Raw genomic sequence first — 21,842 nt, 5'->3', positions numbered from 1 at the left:
TTCCGGCAGGAAAACGGGATCCCAGCAGCAGCAAGGACCAAGCCTTGAGAAGAAAACTGCAAAGAGCCTCCCCAATGGGCCACACTGCAAGGCTGGATGAAAGGATGTCCTTTGTGACCATCACTGTCCCCTGGTGCTCCTGGCAGGGACTTGTGCTATAGCCTCTCCACCATCACTGCTCCATCCCAGTGGTGCTGTGCCAGGAGTCAGCTGAGAGCCTTTCTGCAGCTTCCTTGTGCTGCCAGGGCAGCAGCCCAAAGGGCAGCAGTCCAGGCTGTTCCAGGGGCAGACGTGTTCCATCCATGTTGGTTAATGCCTTGGTTTGGAAAGACAGGTGTCTGCCAGGGAAAGCTGGAGCTTCCCTTGGAATGGAGAATGTAAACCTCTTCCCTCCAAATTACTATAACTTTGCAATTAGGGGCTTTCAGGCAAAGATATGGGAATAGGAATAACAGTCATTTACTAGGAATATTAAAAATACAAATGTAGTAGTACAAAAAACCCAAGAAAACCACCAACAACAAAAAATTCTAGAAACACTGACAGAGTCAGAACATGACCTGACCCCCTGTTGCTCAGGGTGTTGGTGTCAGTCCAGTCAAGTCCTCCTGCAGTAACAAATGCGGTTCTGTGGGAGCAGAGATGATCCTGTAGAAGGGTCCAGTGGTGCTGAGATGGGTCTGGTCTCCCTCTGGGAATCCAGTGCAAACAGGCTGTGCTGCTGTTCTGAATGCCAGGTTTGATCCAGGTGGGAATGCTGGGCTCCTCCCCCTGGGTGGAGCATCTCCCCATGGGATGATGGAATTGTCTCAGCCCTGCAGTGAGCCTGGATGGCCCATGGACAGCAGAAATCCCCTGGAGGGAGGATGGGTCTGGGAGAGATAAGAACACTGCCCCAGCTGGTTTAACAGCTGCCCATTAACAGAAGACACCCTGCCCCTCCCCTCTGGAATTGAGGAATGGGTTATACAAGAGACAAAGAAAACACCTCCCCAACCAGTTACGACAGAAGGAAAATAGAATACACACTTTTGGTTACATATTGAAACCCAAGACAGTTACCTGGGCAGTGCTTCTTCCCACTCCCTGCCAGAGCTGGACAGCCAGAGCAGGTCCTGCTCCTGTGCCATGGCCAGCACTCCTCAATCCTGAAGGGATGTGTCCCGCATCTCTGCCCAGCCCCAAAATTAGCCCCCAAACCTGCTCACATTTGGAGTAAAAGTTCCTGCCTCTGTCTCCTCAAAGATGTGCCCACTACCTCTGCAGTGCTTGTGCATTGTAAGTGCTGCCTGTCCCTTCCCACCACACTCCTGCCCCTGTAGCCCTGTGCTTCTTCACCACATCCCATCTTCATCCCTCACATGTCCCTGGGCAAGAGAGCTGGGGGGTTCAGGGAAGAGAAGGGAAAGGGAAAGGGAAAGGGAAAGGGAAAGGGAAGAGAGAAGGCTCCAGGGAGGCCTTACTGCCACAGAGCACCTGAAAGGAGACTGGGAGAAACCTGGCAAGAAACTTTGGTCAAGGCACGGAGGGACAGGACAAGTAGGGATGCCTTCACACTGAAAGGGTTAGATGGGATATTGTGAAGAAGTGCTTCCCTGTGAGGGTGGTAAGGACCTGGCACAAGCTGCTCAGAGAAGCTCCCCCATCCCTGAAAATGTCCAAAGCCAGGTTTGGATGGGGCTTGGAGCAACCTGGGACAGTGGAAGTTGCCCCTGGCCATGGCAGGGGCTCAAATGGGATGTAGTTTAAGGACTCTCCCAATCCAACCATTCTATAATTCCATCATTCCATGATACCTTGCTGCTAGAGATTATATTCTCACAAATCTTCAATAAAATAAAAGGTAAGCCAGTCAATATCAGAGTCAGGAGCCTGTGAATGCATTTGTTATCACTTTGCAGGAATTGTTCCAGTTCAGTCACATTTCAGCCCAGACCTTCATGATGTGGACATTCCTAGACCCAAAGAGAGAATGGGAAATGCTAATCACAGAGCACAGAGCACCAGCCCCGCTCCCATTGACTCCTGACCTTTCATCTCCAGACTCTGGTGGGGGTTTGCTGCATACATCTCTGCTTTCTCCCTGCTACCACATCTCCTGCAGTTTGCTTCCCTTTGGAAAGACCTGGACAGAGCCATGGAGTCACAGATTGTTTGGGTTGGAGGGAATTCTAGAGATCCCCCACTTCCAACCTCTGTGCCGTGGACAGGGACATCTCCCACTCAGGGCTCCCCCAGCCAACCTGGCAGTGACAACCTGTGTGTTTTCCACCCTTCTGCTGTGCAAGGAGATGTGGTTGTCTCCTTCAGGTCTGCCTTTCTGTTGCACCTCTGAGGAGGAAAGAGCATTTTCACACCAAGCTGTTGCCTCTGATCCTGTATTTGCCTTCTCATAAACCTCTGCCACATCAGAGCACCAGGGGATTTTGTTCATGAGTGCCTTAAATCTAACACATAATGTTGGATTTTTTTTCATAGTATCCATAAGCATTTGCAAAGCTCCTATATTTAACACCAGCACTGACAAAACCCAGGTAGTTTTCTCCCCGGTTTCCCCAGTTTCCTATTAAATGCCATTTCAGCATTCTCAATTTCAAGGATGTCACCCTGTAATTTTATAGTATTAACACAGACCTGAGTTTGACTTTTCAGCTTTTCCACCTTCCTTTGAACAACTTTAAAACTATTTTCTGGAAGACTTCTGGACCTTGTGTTCCCTGCCACAAAATAGCTTGGGTTACATCTTTTTCTTTTACAGACCTTTACAAATGACAGCAATTAAATCAAGCATCCTTTTATGTTGTTACCCCCCATCAGTGGGTAATAATGCCTGGCAGTTTTTCATCACGGGTTATCTCCTGGGCAGATTTATTTCCTAGCATTGTTATTTCTGGCTATAACCAAGGACTAAAATGAAAATATTTTCCAGGCTACAAACCCCATCTTCTGCCAGTCATGCCTCATGGCTGTAAAGTATTTTGGATTAAGTTTCTACATACAACATGATATTCTGGTGATGGTTCCACCTTTCCTTTGCTGTGTATCTAAATAGCCTTTTAAAATGTCTTTTTTTGAAACATAGAGTAATAGTTTATATACTTGATTGTCACATTTCTCTACATTCTGGAAAAGTAGTGGTACTCAGTTGAAGGTTGGACTTGATGATCTTGGAGGTCTTTTCCAACCTTAATTATTATAAAAGTCCATAGATCAGGAAATCCTTGCTTTTATTTAAAAATAGATATAGAATATATGGGTTTATTTAAATTTTCCTTATTTTATAGGTTTTTTTCTTCCTGACTCTCTATGCTCCTGCTTATTTACCCAAACAAAATTTTCAAGAAGAACCTGACATCTTTGCAGTTGCCAAGAAGATACTTTTATGAACTTTATTTTTCCAAAAATTCCTTTCAATTCTGAACCTGGGTTCAAATTAGCTGTCGAACAAAACATCCCAAATTTCCTGCTCGATTCTACAGTTCCAAATCTATTTTAAATGCTTCAAAAGTGCCTCTTCTCTTTAATTTGTTCCCATGGCTACCATTCAAAAGTTTCATTCATTTTTCTGAGCGGAGAACTCTCCAAATCGTTACCACAATCTACCAGTTGACTTTTCATTCTTAATTTAGCTGAAGGCTCTAAACCCCAGACTACAGACAGAAAACGGGGTTACCTTGCACTCCTTGATCCTCGATGTTTGCTGCAGCTCCTCCCCAAAGATTTAATCCTCACCTGGAGCTTTTCTGTGGCTCTGCCTCATCCTCTGCCAGTGCTCAGTTGATGATGCTCGGCTGCCCAGATCCATCCTCTGACTTTCCTCCTCTCTGTTTCTCCCGCCCTGGGTGCCAGGGAGCTCAGTGTTGGTACACACAGGAATAAATCCCTGATGTGGAGAGCTCAGAAATGCCGGAGGAGAGAACAGGAGGGGAGAGGGAGCCACTGGCTCCCCCTCTGCAGGTCCCTGCAATGAACAGGACAAACAGGTTGAGTGAGGTGGGGCTGTCCAGTGTCACGTTTCAGCACGAGCCATCCAGGGCCAGGTACCCTCACGGAAGGTGCAGGGATGTAAAAGGTTAATTTTTATTTAACTCCGTGCAGAGAAACCTCCCCACGGTGTCCCCGGTGGGGTGGGGAGGGCGGGGGCTGCAGGTAATGCTGAGTGGTGGCTGGTGACTGGTGTAACTGGGGAAGGTGCTGGTTTGCTCTGGGATGATGGGAGAGGTGTGAGATCCCTGGAAACTGTGGATTTATGAGTGGGGATGTTGAGCTGAAAGGTGCTGAGCAGCACCGAGGGCTCAGCCTGGAGGTGGGGAGCCCTTGGTGCTCTCACCCTTCATCCCCAAAGGACCAGACCTGCCTGTCCCCAGCCTGGAGAGCACCTGGGGTGACTGGGAAAGGCAAGGAAGGACAGAGGGAGGCCCTCGGTGGTGACAGGCTGCAATCACAGATATCCATGGGGTTTCTGCCTGTTCACACACCCTTCACAGAGGTTAGAAAAATCCCCTATTGGGAACAGTTCCTCCATCCCTGCCGAGCTGGGGAACATTAAGTAGGTGATAATAAGTGGTCCCTGAGTGGGAGGGCCTGCTCTCCTCTAGAAAGTGCTACTCCAGACAATTTATCATTCAAACAAAGAGGGGGAAAAGGGTTAAACACTGCCCGGCCTGCCCTGCCAGCGGTGGCTTTGGTTATCTGCAGCATGGCTGCAGGGCTACATGGTGCCTGTACATGTTCGGGGATCAGGAGTTAAGTGTTTAAATGATAAGTGATATCTTAAAAACATAAGTTTAGCAATGAATCTTTACCGACAATACTATACTATTAGTTAATAGGCAGAATTAACTCACTGGCCTGGGGCCAAGCCCGTCACAGCCAGAGCCAGAACAGCTGAAGCTGCTTTTCACTTGGGTTTTGCTTTTATGGGATTTTCTGCTGCAAGGAGACTCCAATTTATGTAAAAATGTGCTCGTGTTTTCCTCCTCCCAACCTGCCCCTGGAAGCTTGAGGTTCCCTGGAGCCCAAGGGATTGAGCCAGGAGCTGGAAAGCTTCCCTCTTGCATGCAGAGGAGTGACCAAGGGTGCCAATTCAGACCAAGGATGCTGATTCTCTGCAGAGCACCTCTCAGTGGCCCTGGACCAGCTCCATATCTGCTCTTGGTGGGACTTTACAGGCGGATTTACTCTTGGTGCCAGCATGGGATTCACTCCCCATCTCTCCCATCCAAAGAAACCTCCCTCTCCCTCAGCTGGGGCATTGAGACTGACCAAAATTGGACCAAAGAAGCGTCTCCTGAGTCTTTCTGGTAGCTGAGGCTCCTTGGAATCACTGAACACAACTGCACTGAGCCTTGAGTCTGTGCCTGACAGCTCTGTCACCCCTTGCTGCTTTCCTTTGTGCCTCCCTTGACTCCCAGCTGTCCCCTGCTGCACCTCTTTAACCTCACAGAGGGTGAGAAGGAGCCACCTCTCCCAGGTGGGATGAGCCAAGGGCTTCACATGCAAATGACCTTTTTCTTCCTGCATCAGGAACTGAAAATGCAGCATTAAATGTGTCACCATCAAACCGGTTTTAATGTCCCCTAGATGTCATCTCTCCTGGCTCTGTAAGCCCAGGAACCATCTTTTGATGTGAGCCAACATGTGGGTGCAGCTGGAGGGGTGGTTGTCCCATTTTTGTCACCCCCATCAAGGCTGTACCTGCAGCAGGGCTTGAGTGTCCTGTGGCAGTGCTGCCCGAGGGTTATTTGTGTGCAGCAAGGACCAGCAAAATCAGTGTAACTTGACTCCCCAGCTGGCCACATCCAAGCTGCCTGATGGTGGTGGCCCTGTCCATGTGACACAGTCCCAAGGCCATTTGTCACCAGATGGCAGCAAGGAGAGCATCAGCTCACCGTGTGGCTGAGGACAGCAATGAGGATGCACAGTGGGCTCTGGTCCATGGCCAGCCTCCGCCAAAGCTACTAAATCTGGTGCAGAGTGAGTGGAAAGTGCAGAGAAGGACATTAGAGGGGGTCTGGAGTCACTTGTCATGGCATGGGGCTTTGTGGCACTTGCTGGTGTGCTCAGATATTGGGGCATGGTGACCAGAGGAGCTTGTGGGATTCGGGTCAGGATGTGGATACTGGTGACAACATCTGCACTGGGAACAGCAAGTTTGTGAGGGCGGCAGTGGAACCTTGGCAGGCCTTCCATGGATGCCAAAAAGATGCAACAGTCATAGAAAGCCCTTCCTGGGAGCAGAGTGAAGGTGTGAGGTAGGACCAGTGATCAGAGTTCATGACAGGCCCTGAAGAGCATCTTCAGGGCACAAACCAGACGCCAAGGAGTGTGTAAGAACTTCAAAGTCAGTGCAGCAGCCAGACAAGTCTGTGTAGTCCAAGGTCCACCTCCATCAGCAACAGCCTAAGGGGGAGCTCAAAAGAGAAGAGAGAAGGTCTCCAGTGACTGTTCCTTGCGACAAAATCCCCATTGTGTCTGGCAGTGCAGTCCTGGAGAGCTTCAAGAAAATCCTCAGATCTGGGTGAGCCCTGGCAAACACACAGGGCTGCTGCTCCAGGACTCCAGGTTCCCATTTTGGAGAATTGATGGATCCTTGGGAACACAGCCCTGGGATCTGGGAGGATTGAAATGAGGATATGAGGAGTTTGGATATGGTGAGTGCTCTCAGACATCTGATGGGAAATGGTCCAGAGCAGCAGGGAGTGAGGGGAGGCTGGGAATGGGGGAGCCAGTACAGTGCTGGAATGGTGGGTGACTGCTGGGGATCCTTGGGATTCTTGCCCTGGAGAGGAACACAGCTGAAGGAAGGAGAGCAAGGCCACTGGCTGTCCTGGCCTTCAGCCTCCTTCCTCAGTGCAAGAGTGACCCCAAAAGAGCTTCTACAGGTGGAAGCTTCTCCACACATGATGGAGCTGGGCCACAGGGTTATCATGTTGGATGTGGGGCCAGCCTGGATGAGCAGCAACATCTGCAGTGACAGGAATTCCCAAAGCAGGTCAGAGTCTGCAGCTGGCCACACTGAGCTGGGGAGGACCATTTGTCTCATCCATGTGGCCAACACCATCACGGAGCTGTGGCATTCACTAACCACTCCCTGTGGAATCATTCCCTGTGGTGAGTCAAGGCAGAGAACCCAAGGTGCTCAAGCTGCTGATACAACAAAGGGACAAGGAAGAGCACAGTGGAGTTCAGACCTTTTTTTCCATGTCCTTCCGTGGTGAGCTGAGGGACAGGAATCCATCCTTGCAGTCCAGTGGGTCTGCAGCTCCTGGCCTGTGAACCTGGCACAGCTTGTGTAGGGTGTGACCTCTCTAGGAGGATCTTCCAGGACACAAGTGCTTCCTGCAGGATGCACCTGAACCCTGTGCCCAACCAGCAGCAATTAGACACAGCTATGGGGGATGAGCAGAGGGCACTGCTGGGTACAATGTGGATACACAGGGGTGAGGAGGAGATGTCAGATACTCCTGGGGCAAAGAGTCCTGGTATCAGCCACATGTCACAGATTCACAGAATGGTTTGGGTTGGAAGGGACCTTAAAGACCATCTGGTCCCAACCTCCCCGCCATGTCCTGAGGAGGGTGTGGTGCCCACAGGGCAGATGTTCTCCCCAGGCATCGGGAAAAGTCGGGGTTTGTGGAGTGCTGCGGTGCAGAATTGGAGCTGGGTCTCACCTCGCACCTCCTGGGAAGGTCCTGCTTGGCCCCAGCAGTGTCACTGGGGCTTGTGACCAACTCACAGCCGCTCCACGTGGGAAGTGGGGGAATCCTGTTCTCTCCTCACCGGGGCTGGCTCCAGGGGGATGGGGGAGGAGAAGGGTGCGGGGGCTCAGGGCTGCCCACAACAAGGATTTACAACTCCTTGGTTTTTTGTTTCTTGTTTTTTATCCTGCTGCACGCGTGCCCGTCTCCGGACGGGAATCTCCTCACCCCCGGCCCCTGCGGGCGGCGGCGGGGGCTCAGCCCCGCGGGGGAGATGCCCGGCCCGCGGTGCGGGGGGCGCGGCGGGGGCATCCCCCGGGACCCCTCCCGCCCCTCCGCCCCTCCGCCGGTGCCGGCGGCGCAGCGAGCCCCGGCGAGGCGGATTTGGGCTGAAATCACGGCTTTCTCTGCATGATCGACAGCTCCGGGAGAAACCATCGGCGGGCCGGGGGGAGCCGCCGCCCGCTCCCCGCCCGCTCCGCTCCCCGCCCGCCGCCGGCCCCCGCCGCTCCCGCCGCCGCTCCCCCCCAGCCCGGCCGCCCCCTCGGGCCGCCCCCGCGGGCAGCGCGGCCCCGGGCCGGGGCGGGGCCAGGCGGGCGGTGCGGGGCGTCCCCCGCGCGGCGGTGGCGGTGGCTCGGCCCGGCCGCGGCGGCGGGGCCGGCGGAGCGCTCCGTGCCCGCGGCCGTGCCCGCGCCGGCGGCGGCCCCAGCGAGGGGCTCTGGGCTCTGGCTCTGCGCTCCGCCGCCTCCATGGAGCGCCGGCCGCGCCGCCTGTGATGCCCGGCCCGGCGCGCACCATGGGGCCGCTGTGGCTCTGCTGCCTGCCCCTCGCCCTCCTGCCCCTGCTCGCCGCCGTGGAAGGTAAGGGAGGGGGGGCGCGGGGGGCGGGGGCCCTGCGGGGGAGGGCGAGCCCCCTCCCGGTTCTCCCCGGTTTTTTGGGGGGTGGCACTTTGCCCCCCCACCCCCCCTCCCCGCCGCACGCCCTTTCGGAGGGGAGGCGAAGTTTGGGGAAGTGCTACCCCAGCTGGAGGTGTCGCCACCGGAGGCTGGTGTGTCCTGTGTGCCCCCCCGCACGCCCCCAGACCCTCCCGAAGGCTTGGCCGCCCCTCTCCCCGCCATCCCTGTGCGGGCTGGGCATCCCCGGGTACCGCGCGGGGTCCCGCAGGGATGCTCGGCATTCACCGCCCCCGTGCCCGCCGCCGCTCCCGGGAGAGGCTCGGGGCTGCCCCTCGGCCAGGCCTTCCCGGCTCCGGAGCGTCCCCAGGAGGAGCCGAGCGCCCCGCCGGGCTCCCCGGTGCTCAGACAAAGCAGAGCGCGGCGGCAGGTGGGGAGCTCCAGGGCTGGCTGTGCGGGGAGCCCCGGCGGGCTCTGTGCGAGGGGAGACTCGTTCTCCTGCTCCCCGAACCATCCCAGCCCTCCCTGCCCGCTCCCACCCGCCCGCCGCCTGGACACCCGGGAGGTGACAGAGAGCCGGGCTGGGCAGGGGCGAGGGCCAGGTGTCAGGCCAAAACCCGGCTCCTCCTGGAGCGGCGCGGTCCAGGGATGCCCGACCATTGTGGAGGGGCGGTGTTGGAGGGCCCGGGTGGCTCCGCTGTCCCCTGGGCTGGCGGGGCAGGCTGGGTGGCCACTGCCGGCCCTGCCCGTGCCGGGCGGTGGTGGGACCGCTCGGACCGTGTTTGTCTGGAACACGGATGAGGCACCATTTATTAAGTTGGAGTTTTGGGAGATGACTCATGGGTTGGCCAGCTATACATCGTGATATTTACAATATGGGAGCTTGGCATAAATAGGACTATTTACGTTGCAGCGGAGAGAGCCCTCGCCAGCTCTGCTATTCAAATGAGCCCAGCATGGTTTTAATTATGGGGGGGAGGGTTGGGGTGATGAGCGTGTTTGTGAGAGCATACGTGTCCGTGCAGGATGGCTGGCCCCGTTTGCTGCTGGACACTTCCAGCGGGGTCTGGCCTTGGCCGGCGGGGCCCACACACTTGACCACGAGAAGCTGGCGCTGCCAAGCGTGGTGTGGGCAGGGATTGGGGTGACATCTCCACCCCACCCCGCTCCTCCTGCGGCCCGAGAGGTGCTGTTGGGTGGTGCTGTGGGTGAATGGCCAGCTCTAGGGGCTCCTCTGCGTGTTCTTGGAACGTGAGTGACTTGCCCACCATCATGGCAGGAGGAGCGGCGGGCGCTGGACACACCAGTGCCAAGGGATGAGGAGTGTGTCTAGGCTGGGCAGTGCAGGTGGGGTGTTTCTCCCACCTGAGATGGTTGCTCTCAGGTGTGCTCCTCCATGGATAGGGATGCTTCCAGGGAGATGGTCAGTGGGCTTCCAGCGGCCATTCCCAAACCGTGTTGGTTTGGGTTTGGTGTGGTGCCCCCGCTGTTGCCTCTGGCCCTATGTGTGTGTGTGTGTGTGTGTGTGTGTGTGTGTGTGTGTCGTGGGGCTGTGATTGTCACCCTCAGTGTTGGTGTGGGCAGCCAGCTCCCTAATCCAGCCTTCCAGGAAAAGGCTTCTGGAGAGCTGGCAAGGTGAAAATGTGTGGGATGCAGCTCCTTGGGCGTGCCTCTGCTCCTTCCTTAATGGAACTGCCTCTTCCCACCGCTTCCAGAGTGCCTGGATGTGGTGTCCACCTGCACCTCTGAATGCTCAGGATCCCTTTGCTGTGGGCGGATGGACCCAACAGGAGCTGCTGGCCATGGAGGTGGTGGCTGGACCCACCGTGTTCCCGAGGCTGCGGGGAACCTCCGTGGTGGCAGTGCCCTCCATCACCAGCCCCAGCGTATTCCCAGGGCCAAAATGGGGGCAGAAAGGCTTGTTCAGGGGAAAACCACAATTCTGGAGGATCCTGCCTCTTGAGTCCTGTTTTCAGCTCTGTCACAGAGCCTTTCTGTACTGCTGGTAATTTCACTTGTCTCCTCTGTGCCTCAGTTTTCCTAATTACAAGGCGTAAAATAATCCGAGCGTCTTTCCCAAGGGAGCCGCGAGGTTTTGTTAATGAACATGACAAAGTGCTTTGGGATCCGTGGTTGAAAGCGCAGCCTTAGTCAGTGCCGTTGTGTGTGGGGTGTTTATTTATCTACATGCTTTATATTTCTCTGCGCGCTATATATTCACTTGCATTTAACAAACCTTAATTAGAAACAAAGCCAATAGGGAAGGAAATATAAACAGGAGTGTGCATGGAAATTGGAAGTTGATTGCTCACTGGCCAGCAGAATGCATGGCTCGGGCTCGGGAGGGAAGGCTGTTTGGTTAAAACCGGCTCTGTTAAAAGGAAATGTGAAAAGAACGTAAAACATAAATCAATATGGAAAACAGGGAGGTGGATGACAACGTACATAAAGCAGAGGTTAGGAATTGCCTATAGTTGCGAAGGCGGTTGGAAGGTAACGTGTCTGCAGCTGAGAAAGTTCAGGCTTCTCAAAGGAAAGTTTTTTGTGTGTTTTTCAAAAAAAAAAAAAAAGCCCAAAACCCAAACCAGAAAGTCAAGAACAAAGGAGTCCTGGAAGTGTCTGGATCCCACACCGGTTGGTAACGCCGCTATCGCTAACGGCCCTGCTTTGTATTCCTGCTGCGTAGGCTGCGCGCCGATCGCAGGACTGACGCTCCTGAGGTATTTTGGGGGGAGCTGGGAAGGACACGGAGGTATTTTAAAATCAACAGCCTGCCTAACTCGTGTGCCAGGAGGGAAAACCAGCCCGATGGTGCTCCTCACCCCGCTGGAGTTAACTTTTCACAAACCTTGCGGCGCTGGCAAGCTTCCCGAGGGCTGGAGGAGGGCCAGCCCCGTGCCAAAAATGAGAAAGGAGACAGGAGATGGCCCTGCTGTCAGTGAGGGTGTGGGCAGCACGGAGGCAGCGACAGCCTCCAATGGGCGGTGGAGAATTGCCCAGCGTGAGTTTTGCTGGGAAACAGGATCATGGGTGAGGGGTTTCGGTTTGGAGCATCAAACTGTGCCAGGCAATCCTAATCCTGAGCCCAGTCCTGGGCTTGGGGAGGGATGCTGGGGCAGGAGGGCTGTATCCTCTCCTGGGGTGGGTATTCCCAGGGCTGAGGTGCTGAACATGGACATCCCTGCCCATCCTCCAAGCAACCTGGAGACAGGACTTCAGTGCTTCTGTGTATTTAACAGTGAATTATAATATACATAATATTTGCGGCACTCTCAGACACATGGTGGGATTGTCTGGGGGTCCTGTGCAGGGCCAGGATTTGGACTGGATGATCCTTGTGGGTTCCTTCCAGCTTAGGATATTCCCTGATTCTGTAGTATCCAGTATATTTAATTTCACTCAAGTTGTAACATATTGCAGTGTTAAAACACAGTCTCTTCTCCTGTTCCTATGCTGAGCCCCTCCACATGGGGTAGGGGGAGATGCCAGGGACGCAGGGTTGCTTTGGGCCTTTGTGTATCCATTTTTTGGTGTCCATGAGGAAGTTTTGAGCCATCCTTTCAGGGTTATGGTCACACCAGAGCACTGCTCTGACCTTGGTGCCCCATGGAGGTGGATGTTCCAGGTGTGCCAGGACCATGGGAGCTGCAGGAGCCTCCCAGCAAGGGATGTGGCAGAACAGCAGGTCCAGGAGAAAACGCAGCATCTGTCAAGAGCTGATCCTTCCTGTGAGCTTGAGCTCCAGATCTGCAAATGCTCTCCTAAGACAGGGAGGGGAGCAAATGCTTCGGGACAAGTGGGAATGAGGAGCAGAGCAGAGCCTGTGGTTTTGGTCTGGCCCCGTTCCCCTCCCCTCCATTTCCTGGGTTAATTTTTGACAAGGCACATTCCTTGCACCCACCTGCCCTTTGCATTACGGGGGCAGCAGAAGGGAAAGCTCTTTTTGGAGACCAAATAAATCGGTGCCTCGTTTAAACCTCCACGTTGCTGCCCTTGCTGCTCTGTTCTGTGGCTTTTCCAGGCGGGAGCAGCAGTCCTCTTAATCCCTGCTGACTTTCCAGCTTCCCTGGGTGACAGAAGCATAGGGAGGAGACATTGTAGGGGACAAGGGCTCGGGGTTGGTGTGGCCACTGATGTCCCCCAGGTCACAGACGTGTGAAGGGGACGTGGCTGTGCCTCGGGGGTGCTGCCGAGGGGTTTGGGGCTGTCCCCAGGGATGGGAGCAGCAGTCCCCTTGGAGGCAGGCTAAGGACCTGCCTGCATTATTCAGGGCCCTTTGTGTGCACATACCTGAGCTGCTGGAAAGAGGGGTGGGTGCTCAGGAAAGTGCCCGAGGAGCTGGATAAACAGTGCAGGCTGTGACAGCTCCCAAAGCCTGAGCGCTTTGGGGAGAGGGATGAACAAGAGCCTGACCCTCCACTGCTGCCCAAAACAGCCTGCTCCCCACACAGCAGCCCTGCTGGGATGGTAATGAGGGCTAGTAGTGAGTAATGGGATAGCAATGAGTAATGGGATAGTAATGAACGTGGCTCTGGCTGGGAGTGGGGTTCCCATCCTGCAGAAATCCCGTTTTTACCGAGGAAGAGCCTTGTCAGCTCCCACCCTGGTTTGCAATCCCTCCCATACTGGTTTACAGAGAGGCTGGGGTGAAGCACAGCTGCCAACTGGATCTGGTTGGGATGGGGGGAGTGGGGAGATCCTCAGAGGCAAAAGTTCAGCCGTTAGATAAGGGAAAGGATGGGGCCTCCTGTGATAAGGGGCTGGGCGGGAGGGAGAGGCAGTGCTGGGGGTTCCAAGGGGCTCAGCCCTGCCTGTACCCGGGGATTCAGGGATGCAGGAGGATCACTGGGAATGCTGCAGGTGGGCAGGGACCCCTCGAAGGCCAGGTGACAGCAGGAGGGAGGAGAGGTGGCTGGAGATGTGCAGGGATTTGTTGTTAATGTCTTTATATCAATGTCAGACGTTTCAGGAAGGCGCTGGAGAGGTGGCAGGTTGTGCCAGGGTGCAGACACAGGGGTGGCTGTGCAGGGCATGCAGCCCCTGAGATAATCAGGATGAGGGACAGGAGTAGTGAGGATCATGCTGTGCTGTTCACCCCTCCCTGAATTCCCTTGCTTGGGATGAAGGGAGCAGTCTCAGGTCTGACAGGAAGCGTGGCACTGATTGCCAAGCATTAAAGGGAGATGGAGCAGGCCATGAGGGCAGAAAACACAACTATAATTGGGGCTGGTCTGTGCCTCCCTAAATGTCACATTCAGAAATGATAGTTTTAGTGGCTCAGAACAGTTGTGGCTCTTTGGAGAGCTCACAGGAGGAAGAATTCTGGATTTAGACCTGAGCAACCACACACAAGGCATTAGATCTGCTCCATCCTCCCAAAGGGCGTGAGGAGGGGCTGGGGAGCTCCAAAAGTTGGTGAAGCTTTATCAGTTGATCCAAATAAATGATGTTCTTTCCACCTTACCTCTCTCGGAGTCAGACCATGGCATCCATAAAGCAACCAGCACTTAAAAACACCACAGATCACAGTAATGATCTGTGAGTAAAGCAAAGTGAAGGAGCTGGCTGAAGGGAGAAGCTAAAGTAGGAAAATACTTACCCATAATGTAGGAAATTTAATTAAACCTCAGAATAAATTCATGCAGCCACTTAACATGAGCCTCCTAAAAATAACCAAAAACCAACCAAACTTGATTAAATGGCAAATTGGAGGAGGTCATTGGAGGTAAAAAAATGTTCTTCACTAAGTGGAAATGGTATCTAAAAAGAGAAAATAAAAAATAAAAATAATAAAAAAAAAAAACAACCAGAAACTGTGGTCTGGTGAATGTGAAGCCATATAAGGCAGGCTGAGAGGAGTTTGAAAAATAACTTGAGAGAAGAAATTGTTTATCCCCCAAGTTTTCCCTCAACAAATGAGTATTGGGAAGTTAAATGTGCAGGATGGGGCCCTTGGGGAGGAGGGGGATGACTTCAGTGTCACCCCAAAGTGGCCAAAGGGAGCTTTGCTTCCCAAGGCAGGGCTGGGAGACTGTTCTGAAGTGATGGCAGGAGAACTTGCATTTTACAATAAGTCAATAAAATGAATATTTGAGCCAGAGTAAACGGGACGAGCATCCTTTAAGAAGATCTCCCTGGGTGATCCAGGAGACTCCAGAGAAGTAATTTTAGAGGAAGGGCTCTCTTATGGATTAAAATCTGCTTAAAGAAGGGGAAACAAAGAGTCAGTTTTCCCACTGGACGGGGTCAGCGTGAGGCTTGAGCTGGGTGATGTATTCATAAAGTAGAGAGGGGTGGGAATGGGGAGGCAAAGAGTGTTTGCAGATTATACAAAATTATTCAGGATGATAAAAACAACAGTTGTCTTGAAAATATTGCAAAAGACTCTCATGACACTGGATAGCTGGGCTATAAAGTGGCAGATTAAATGTAGTCAGGGATGAATGAAAAGGGATTCACATGGAAAAAATTACCCTAAACCCATGCATGCACAGTGGCAGTCTTTAAATTACTTATTAGCATTTTGAGAAAGAGATCTTAAAGTCATTGTGGATGGCTCTTTGAAAGCATCAGCTCTGAACTGGGAAAGGGAGTGAAGATGCTTGTACAGGAGGAGCCCAGGGGAGGGGGGCTCCGGGAAAGATGCAGCTCGGGGAGGGAGGGGGCACAGAGGTGCATTGGACTGTGGGAGGTGCAAAGAAGAGGGTGATGAAAGGGTGATGATCCTTTATTTTATATTTTTTTCCCTTCTCTCTGGAGTTCTCAAGCAGATGGAGGGTGGAGGCAGGGCAGGGTGAAGCCCAGCCCTCCCCCATCCTGGGTACCAGGGCATGGGGTAGCCGTGGTTCTGGTGTGCTCCCTGAGCATCCTGCTGCACTGCTGGGGGTGGGGTGGAGACCAGGAGCCCCTTTGGCTCAGCCTGCCATGGCAGGTGTGGCATTTGAAAGGAAGCAGGGAAAGGTGCCTTCTCTGGGCTCCCACACGGAATGTCCTGCTGGCCCCTAGCTCCCACTTTGGCTTTCAAGATCATCTGCAGCTTCCAGGGCAAAGTGCTGGGGATGTCCACATCTCTCTGGGTGCTCATGGCCGTGGTGAACCCTCTGTGTCTGGGAACACCTTTAACCCTCCACAGGCTCTTGATTTTGGCTGGATGGCCAAGCAAGGGGAGGGTCCCTTGGAAAATGGCTTGCCTTCCCCTCCTTGGAGTTTCAGAGGCCAAAAGTATCTGGTTGGAACTAGGGAGGAGAGGAGCTTCCCTGAGCCCTGGGCTCACCTTGGGGGGCTGGTGGCTGGGTTAGGGGAGGTGCTTTGGCCCTTCCCCAGCAGCTGAGGAGGTTGGGGATGGTGAATGTGGCCAAGCTGTGTCAGCTTCCCTGGGCAGAGGGGAGGGGACACCATGAGCTGTGTGAGTGTCCCTGGGTAGAGGGGACACCATGAGCTGTGTGAGTGTCCCTGGGCAGAGGAGACACTGTGAGCCATGTGAACCTCTCTGGGCAGAGGGGACACCTTGAGCCACCTCAGGCTGGTGCTCCCAGGGCCAGACAAAGGGAGCAATGGGCTGGACTCCTGGATGGAGTCCCCAGATGATGCCTCTGTGAGTTTGGCCTCAAGCCTTTCTCAGGAGATCCATCATTCTTGCAGGCTTTGCCTTGTCAGTAGACTTTTGGGTGGGAGTGATGCCCCAGGAGGGGGGCTTGGTCCTAGAATCACAGAATCATTGACTGGTCTGGGTTGGAAGAGACCTTAAAGCTCATCCAGTTCCACTCCTGCCATGGGCAGCAACACCTCCCACTATCTCAGGGTGCTCAAAGCCCTGTCCATCCTGGCCTTGGACACTGCCAGGGATGGGGCAGCCACAGCTTGTCTGGACAGCCTCTGTCAGGGCCCCAACATCCTCTCAGAGAGGAATATTTTCCTGATCTTCAGTCTAACCCTGCCTTCTGTCAGTGGGCAACCATTCCTCACTGTCCTGTCCCTCCATCCCTTGACCAAAGCCCTTCTCCAGCTCTCTTGGAGCCCATTTAGGCACTGGAAGGCTGCAATAAAGTCACCATGGAATTATGAGATGTGCCCAAAGCAGCTGTTTATGGTCTTGAAGGAGAGCTGGGAGTGCTCTGGCCTGACAAATGTCCGTGCAGCTGGTTTGAGGTGAGGTGTGGCAGAAAGTCTGCTAAGGATCAGCACTGGGCCACCCAAATCAGCTGGGTGCTGTGGAGGGGAGGTCAGAGAAGCCCTGGGCCATCAGCAGGAGGTTAGTGCCGGCCAGGCAGCCCCAGGCAGGCAGGGCATGCCACGAGCTGGGCTGGAGCCCGTGGGGGTCACGTCTCGCCGTGCCGAGGTTACGATCGCGTTTCACGATTTGCTTTGCTGGTAATCCCGTTTCCAGGCTCCACAACTGCGGCTCAGAAACCTTCACCGTGAGCCTCACTTCATAAATCTTGGCCTTGTTTTACTTTTAAGCCCGTCTGGTATCAGGGGACAGAGTGAGCAGGAGAAATGCGTGACCCGGGAGCAGCGTGGATGGAGTGAAACAAGATGTCCGGGCTTGGTGGAGCCTGCAGGGATGGGGCTGGCCAGGCTGCAGGGAGGTAACTGAGGCAAGCCAGCCTTGGGAAAGCATTTCCTGTGGATCTCTTCTGAGGGATCTCTCCTGCAGGATCGCAGGCTGCTTGCAGAGTGCCCTTGCAGGTGTCTGAGCACTGGTTCCGTGTCTCCAGCCTTTGCATGCACGTTGTGACACCTTGGTGGTAAATGGGAGCAGGCCTGTGGCTCCCTGGGCATTGCTCTGGGAGGGAAAGTGAGCTGAGGATGTTGCATTTTCATTGCCTGGGGAGCAGAGAGCAGCTGGTGCCTGGATGTGGGGAATGGCTGGTGGCAGGTATTGATCACTCAATGCTGGAGTGTGCTGAGAGGTGGGATGGAGGTGTCAGCACCCCCAGGCTGGCTGCTGGCAAGGGGCACTGAGGGGTTGGGTCAGACAGAGCAGAGCAGCCCCACCAGGGATAGTTTCCAGCCATGGAAATAGCTACAAATGCATGGATGGGCAAATGCATTCCACAGGCAGAGGCTGCAGTTGCCCTGTCCATGCCCTGTCTACTCCCTGTAAATGTTCAAGGCCAGGCTGGACAGGGCTGGGAGCAATCTGGCCTGGTGGAAGCTGTCCCTGCCCATGGCAGGGGTTGAAAGGAGATGGTCTTTAAAGTCCTTTCCAACCCAAACCATCCTGTGATGCAATGAGACTTGGAGAAAGCCCCACTTGTTCTGCCTGCCTTGCAGGGGAGGCTGGGGAAGGGTAAAGTCGGGTGTGTGTGTGATCCTTGTGGAAATTTGACACAGACTCCCAGCAGAGCAGGGACTGCCATGGGCTGGAGGGAACACAGTGCCCAGCACCTCCAGGACGTGTCCCTGTCCCCTGTCACCTTTGGTGAACCTCTGAGAGTCTGGACAGCTGCAGAGCAGTCGGGAGCAGGGCGGGCACGGGGAAAGTGCTAATTAGGATGTTGGCAGCATTAGCAGGGGTTGCTGTCTGGCTGGTGGGAGGTGTTGAAGAGGCAGCGTGGGCTCTGCTCCGTGTCAGGCTCGGTGCAGAGCTCAGGGTAGCAGGCTGCTCACAAGTCTGCAGGGGGGACCAGGCCAGCTCAGGGCTGATGGAGCCATCCAGGGGTAGGTGGGTGCTGCTTTGAGCCCACCTGGGTGAGAATCATGATGTGGCTTTGTCCTGGGGCTGCTGGGAGCATTCCTAGTGATGGGGAGCTGCCTGTTTCCTGTGGCTGTGCTGCTGCTGCACAGAACCAGCCCTGATACACCTGCTTTTCTTCTCCTTTTGGCTCCTCACCTCTCTTTTTCTATGGCTGTAGGTGAAATAGAGAGTAGAGGAGCTGCTCACGTTGCTTTTGGGTTTTTTTTTCCTTTTTTTTTTTTTGATCTGATGTCAAATTTCTGCCATCACATTGAATAGCTGCCATGAGATTTTGGTGTGACTGACACCTGTTCTGGCTTCAGAGCAGCAGCTTTTGATACAGACAAATCCTCTGGAAATGCTGAATTTGCTGTCAGCTGCTCCCGTGTCTCTCCTGGCCCCTGTTCCCAGCTTTGGCTCAGCCTTGCACCACTCAGGAGGTTGCTGATGCTCTGAGCAGTGGCTGGGGGCATCTCTTGAGTTCATGGTGTGTGGTACAGGCAGAAGGTGCAGACATGTGCAGGTGAGGCTTTGCCAGGCTGGTCCCTCTGGGCTGCAGAGCCAGTGGCTGTCCCCATGCAGCGGGACACAGCTCCTGGGTGTGCACATGGCAGGGAAATGGGCACAAGCCAAAAGCTGAGCGAGCCAAGGTGACGGTTGCGGCGTTCCCTTTGATCTCTGGCTGTTCCGGGAGCCCATCCTGCCTTATCTGGGGGGTTGGGGGTGAAGTTCACTCTCCCCAGGCTGGGTCCCACAGGACTTCTGCCTTCTCCCATTTTCCGTTGGTCCCTGCCTGAGAAAAGGTGGGGCTGCAGGGAGGGGAGCTGGATTCTGGACTGGAAAGTGAGGGATGTGTAGGGGACACTGCCAGGGGCTGTGGTGGGTTTGGGAGTAGCACATTTGGGACCAGTGGAGCCCAGACATCCCTGTGGTGTCTTGGATGGGATAGCAGGGGCTGCCCATGGGGTTTTGGGACCAAGCAGGTCACCCTCCAGCAGAAACCTTGCCCTGTAATTTAGGTGGCCTAAATATGACCTGAGCTCCTGCTTGTGGGTGCCGAGCCCTTGGAAAGCTGACTTGGTGTTTTACTGGATGTTTGGGAGGTCCTCTGTGTGTGGGCTTCAGAGGGAGAAGGGAAAAAAACGGGATTTGTGAGGTCAGCCCTGGGTGTGTCACCCACCAGCCCTGAAGTGCTCAGTGGCCAGAGAAGGGCTCAGTCCCCCCTGGGTGTGCTGGGGATGGCAGCAGGTGGTGGAGCTGTGGTGATGTACCCACCCTGTGTGTCACCATCAAGATGCCCATTTGCCTGGTGGTGTGTTGGGGTCTGTGCTGAGAGAGGAGCCCTGTGAGTGCACAGGCTCAGGTGATGAAAATGCCCTGCAGCCTCCTTCCCTTTGGTGGCAGGAATGTGCCATGCACTCGCCCAGGGCTAAAATAAACCTGCTGGCCGAGTCCCATCCCAGAGAAAAAGCCTGGGGAGAACACATTCCTCTCCTGGCTGCTGTGGTGGGGATGCTCAGTGAGGGGCTCTGGTGGTGCTGGTGGTTTTTGTTCAATGCAGAAGTCAATGCTCTGCTGTTGTTCTTGCTCCAGAGCTGTTGAGAGGGCTGTGGGCTAACGTGGGTGGTGAGAGCCCACCTAGGGTGGGTGTGTGGTGGCCATGAGGGAGACAATGCATCACATCAGGGAGGTGTCATGAGGGTGAGCAGACAGACTGATGGATGAGTCAACAGAGCCAAAAAATAAAAATAAGAAAAAGGCAAACCTGGCTTCTCTTCCAATTCTATAAAAATAAAACAAAGCAGACTTCATGCTCGCATTGCCTGAAGAAATCCCACCCACCAGGGGAGACTCTGCTGGTCCACATCAAATGATCACCCTCTGATAATGCACACACATCCCCTGTGCTCTCCTCATCGATTTGTTACAGCTCTGCCCTTGTCCCACAGCTCCCCTGGCTTTTTGCTCCCCTTTCCAGCTAAGAAGAGTGTCTGGAGCAGGGCCTGCCTTTGCTGCACCTGCCTGTCCTCCAGCACAGGGCTGGTGTGACCCTGGGCCAAGCCTGGGCTCAGATTTCCCGCCCTTCCAATCTCTCCTCCTCCTCCAAGTCTTTGTTTCCCTCTTAGACGGTTAAATTTGCACTCCCTTCAGGTGGTTTGGCCCCAGTGGGCTTGGTTTCCTGGGTCAATGTCTGCTGGAATGTTTGGATGTCCTCTCCCAGAGAGGACTTTGCCCCTGCTGGTGACTGTGGTCTTAGCTACACCCATGGAGCATCAGCCTGGTAGAGGAGCAGGTGCTCCACAGCTTGGAGCATCTCAGTTTAGTGAGGCTGGCTCCAAATCAAGTGTTTTAACCAAGCAGCAAATGTTGTAGTGGGATTTCTCCAGTGTTTTAGGAGGGTGGTGGAGGGCTCTGTGCTCATCCTGGGGCTGCCTCTAGGAGAGGAGGACATTGAAGCCTGCTGCTGAGAGCCTGGTTTTGTTGCATCTCCTGCACCCAGACCAAGTCCTACAGGGGTTCTTGACCTTTTCCCTCCTCTGGGCTGCAGCTGGAGTAAATATTCACTAGAGATGTTTTATTTTGGTGTCTCAGGCTCACGAGGCCAGTGGGATGGGGATGCCCCACTGCGGGGCTCGCCAGCCTGTAATACTTGGAGCACTTCTGCTGCCTCCATTTGCATGGCTCTGGTGTGGATGAGACATGCTGGTCTCCATGGTTTTATGTGCCATGGGACCGTGCCAACAGTTTAATCACAGCTGAACCCTCGCAGAGCAGCATAAAAAATGTTGTAGTTGGGATTAGGTTACCCATCCTTCCTATAAAAGACTCTATAAACAGTCCATCAAGGCCCAGCATTCCTGTGTTGGCTGTGAGGTCCTTCTCACTTAATGGGTCTGGCATTTGCTTTGACTAAGCCTTTTTGGGGGGGGAGGCAGTGATATAAAGCAGCCCCCAAAGAATGGGTTTTCAGCTTGCTTCAGTGGGGGCACCCAACTGGGCTGGCTTGGCAGAGGCGGTGTTGGATGTCAGAGGATCTGCCTGGGGGGCAGCGGGTGAGAGGCAGCCGTGACAAGCCCGGGAGGCAGTGACAACAGCAGCTGCTCCCTCTCCATCACTCAGGGCTTTCTCCATAGGGATTTGCTGTTTGCTGGGGTGTCTGAGAATTTTCCCTGGTCTTGGGGCAGGGAAGGACGTGGGACTCCCTCTCCCATCGCCCAGCACACTTCAGAGCTGTCTTGTCTCTGCTGTAGCTGAGGAATGCTGCAGAGTTAAAGCTTCCTCAAGCCTTCTAAAAACCCAAAGCTCAGTCTGGGGTCCAAGTGGTCTCTTTGTAGCTACAGGTGTGCTCCGAACCTTCCCCACCACCTTCCTCACTTTGTCCTTCACATGTGATGCCAGCCACGGAAGGGCTCCAAGCTTAACACCATCCATGGGACTTTATTGAGCTCTTTGAGTTTTGTTCATCCTTTGGGGAGCCAGAGGGGCAGGGAATGGATGGATACACAGTTGGGAGACTTCAGTAGTGCTGAGGGTGTTTTTTGTTCTGGTTGCTGCATTGTTGAGGCAGGT

The 21,842-nt window shown here is 54.3% G+C and overlaps 1 protein-coding gene across 2 annotated transcripts in view; it reads left to right on the top strand.

Annotated features, from left to right (window-relative positions):
- EPHB2 (EPH receptor B2) overlaps positions 1–21,842 on the top strand; it is a gene marked incomplete at both ends in the record, with an annotated part of 297,582 nt that overhangs the window by 156,728 nt on the left and 119,012 nt on the right. Inside the window, one exon of one of the 2 annotated variants that reach the window (XM_083876869.1) lies at positions 8,476–8,560. In XM_083876869.1, coding sequence (XP_083732995.1) covers positions 8,476–8,560 — 85 coding nt within the window. Of the gene's footprint in view, positions 8,561–21,842 lie in introns of those variants that run through there. The other variant, XM_083876870.1, reaches the window with a different exon arrangement.

Source organism: Zosterops lateralis (assembly GCF_965231275.1).
Source record: "Zosterops lateralis genome assembly, chromosome: 22".
In the NCBI taxonomy this organism is placed as follows: Eukaryota; Metazoa; Chordata; class Aves; order Passeriformes; family Zosteropidae; genus Zosterops; species Zosterops lateralis.
Note: the sequence above shows the minus strand (reverse complement) of the source record. Positions and strands in the feature narration are given on the sequence as shown.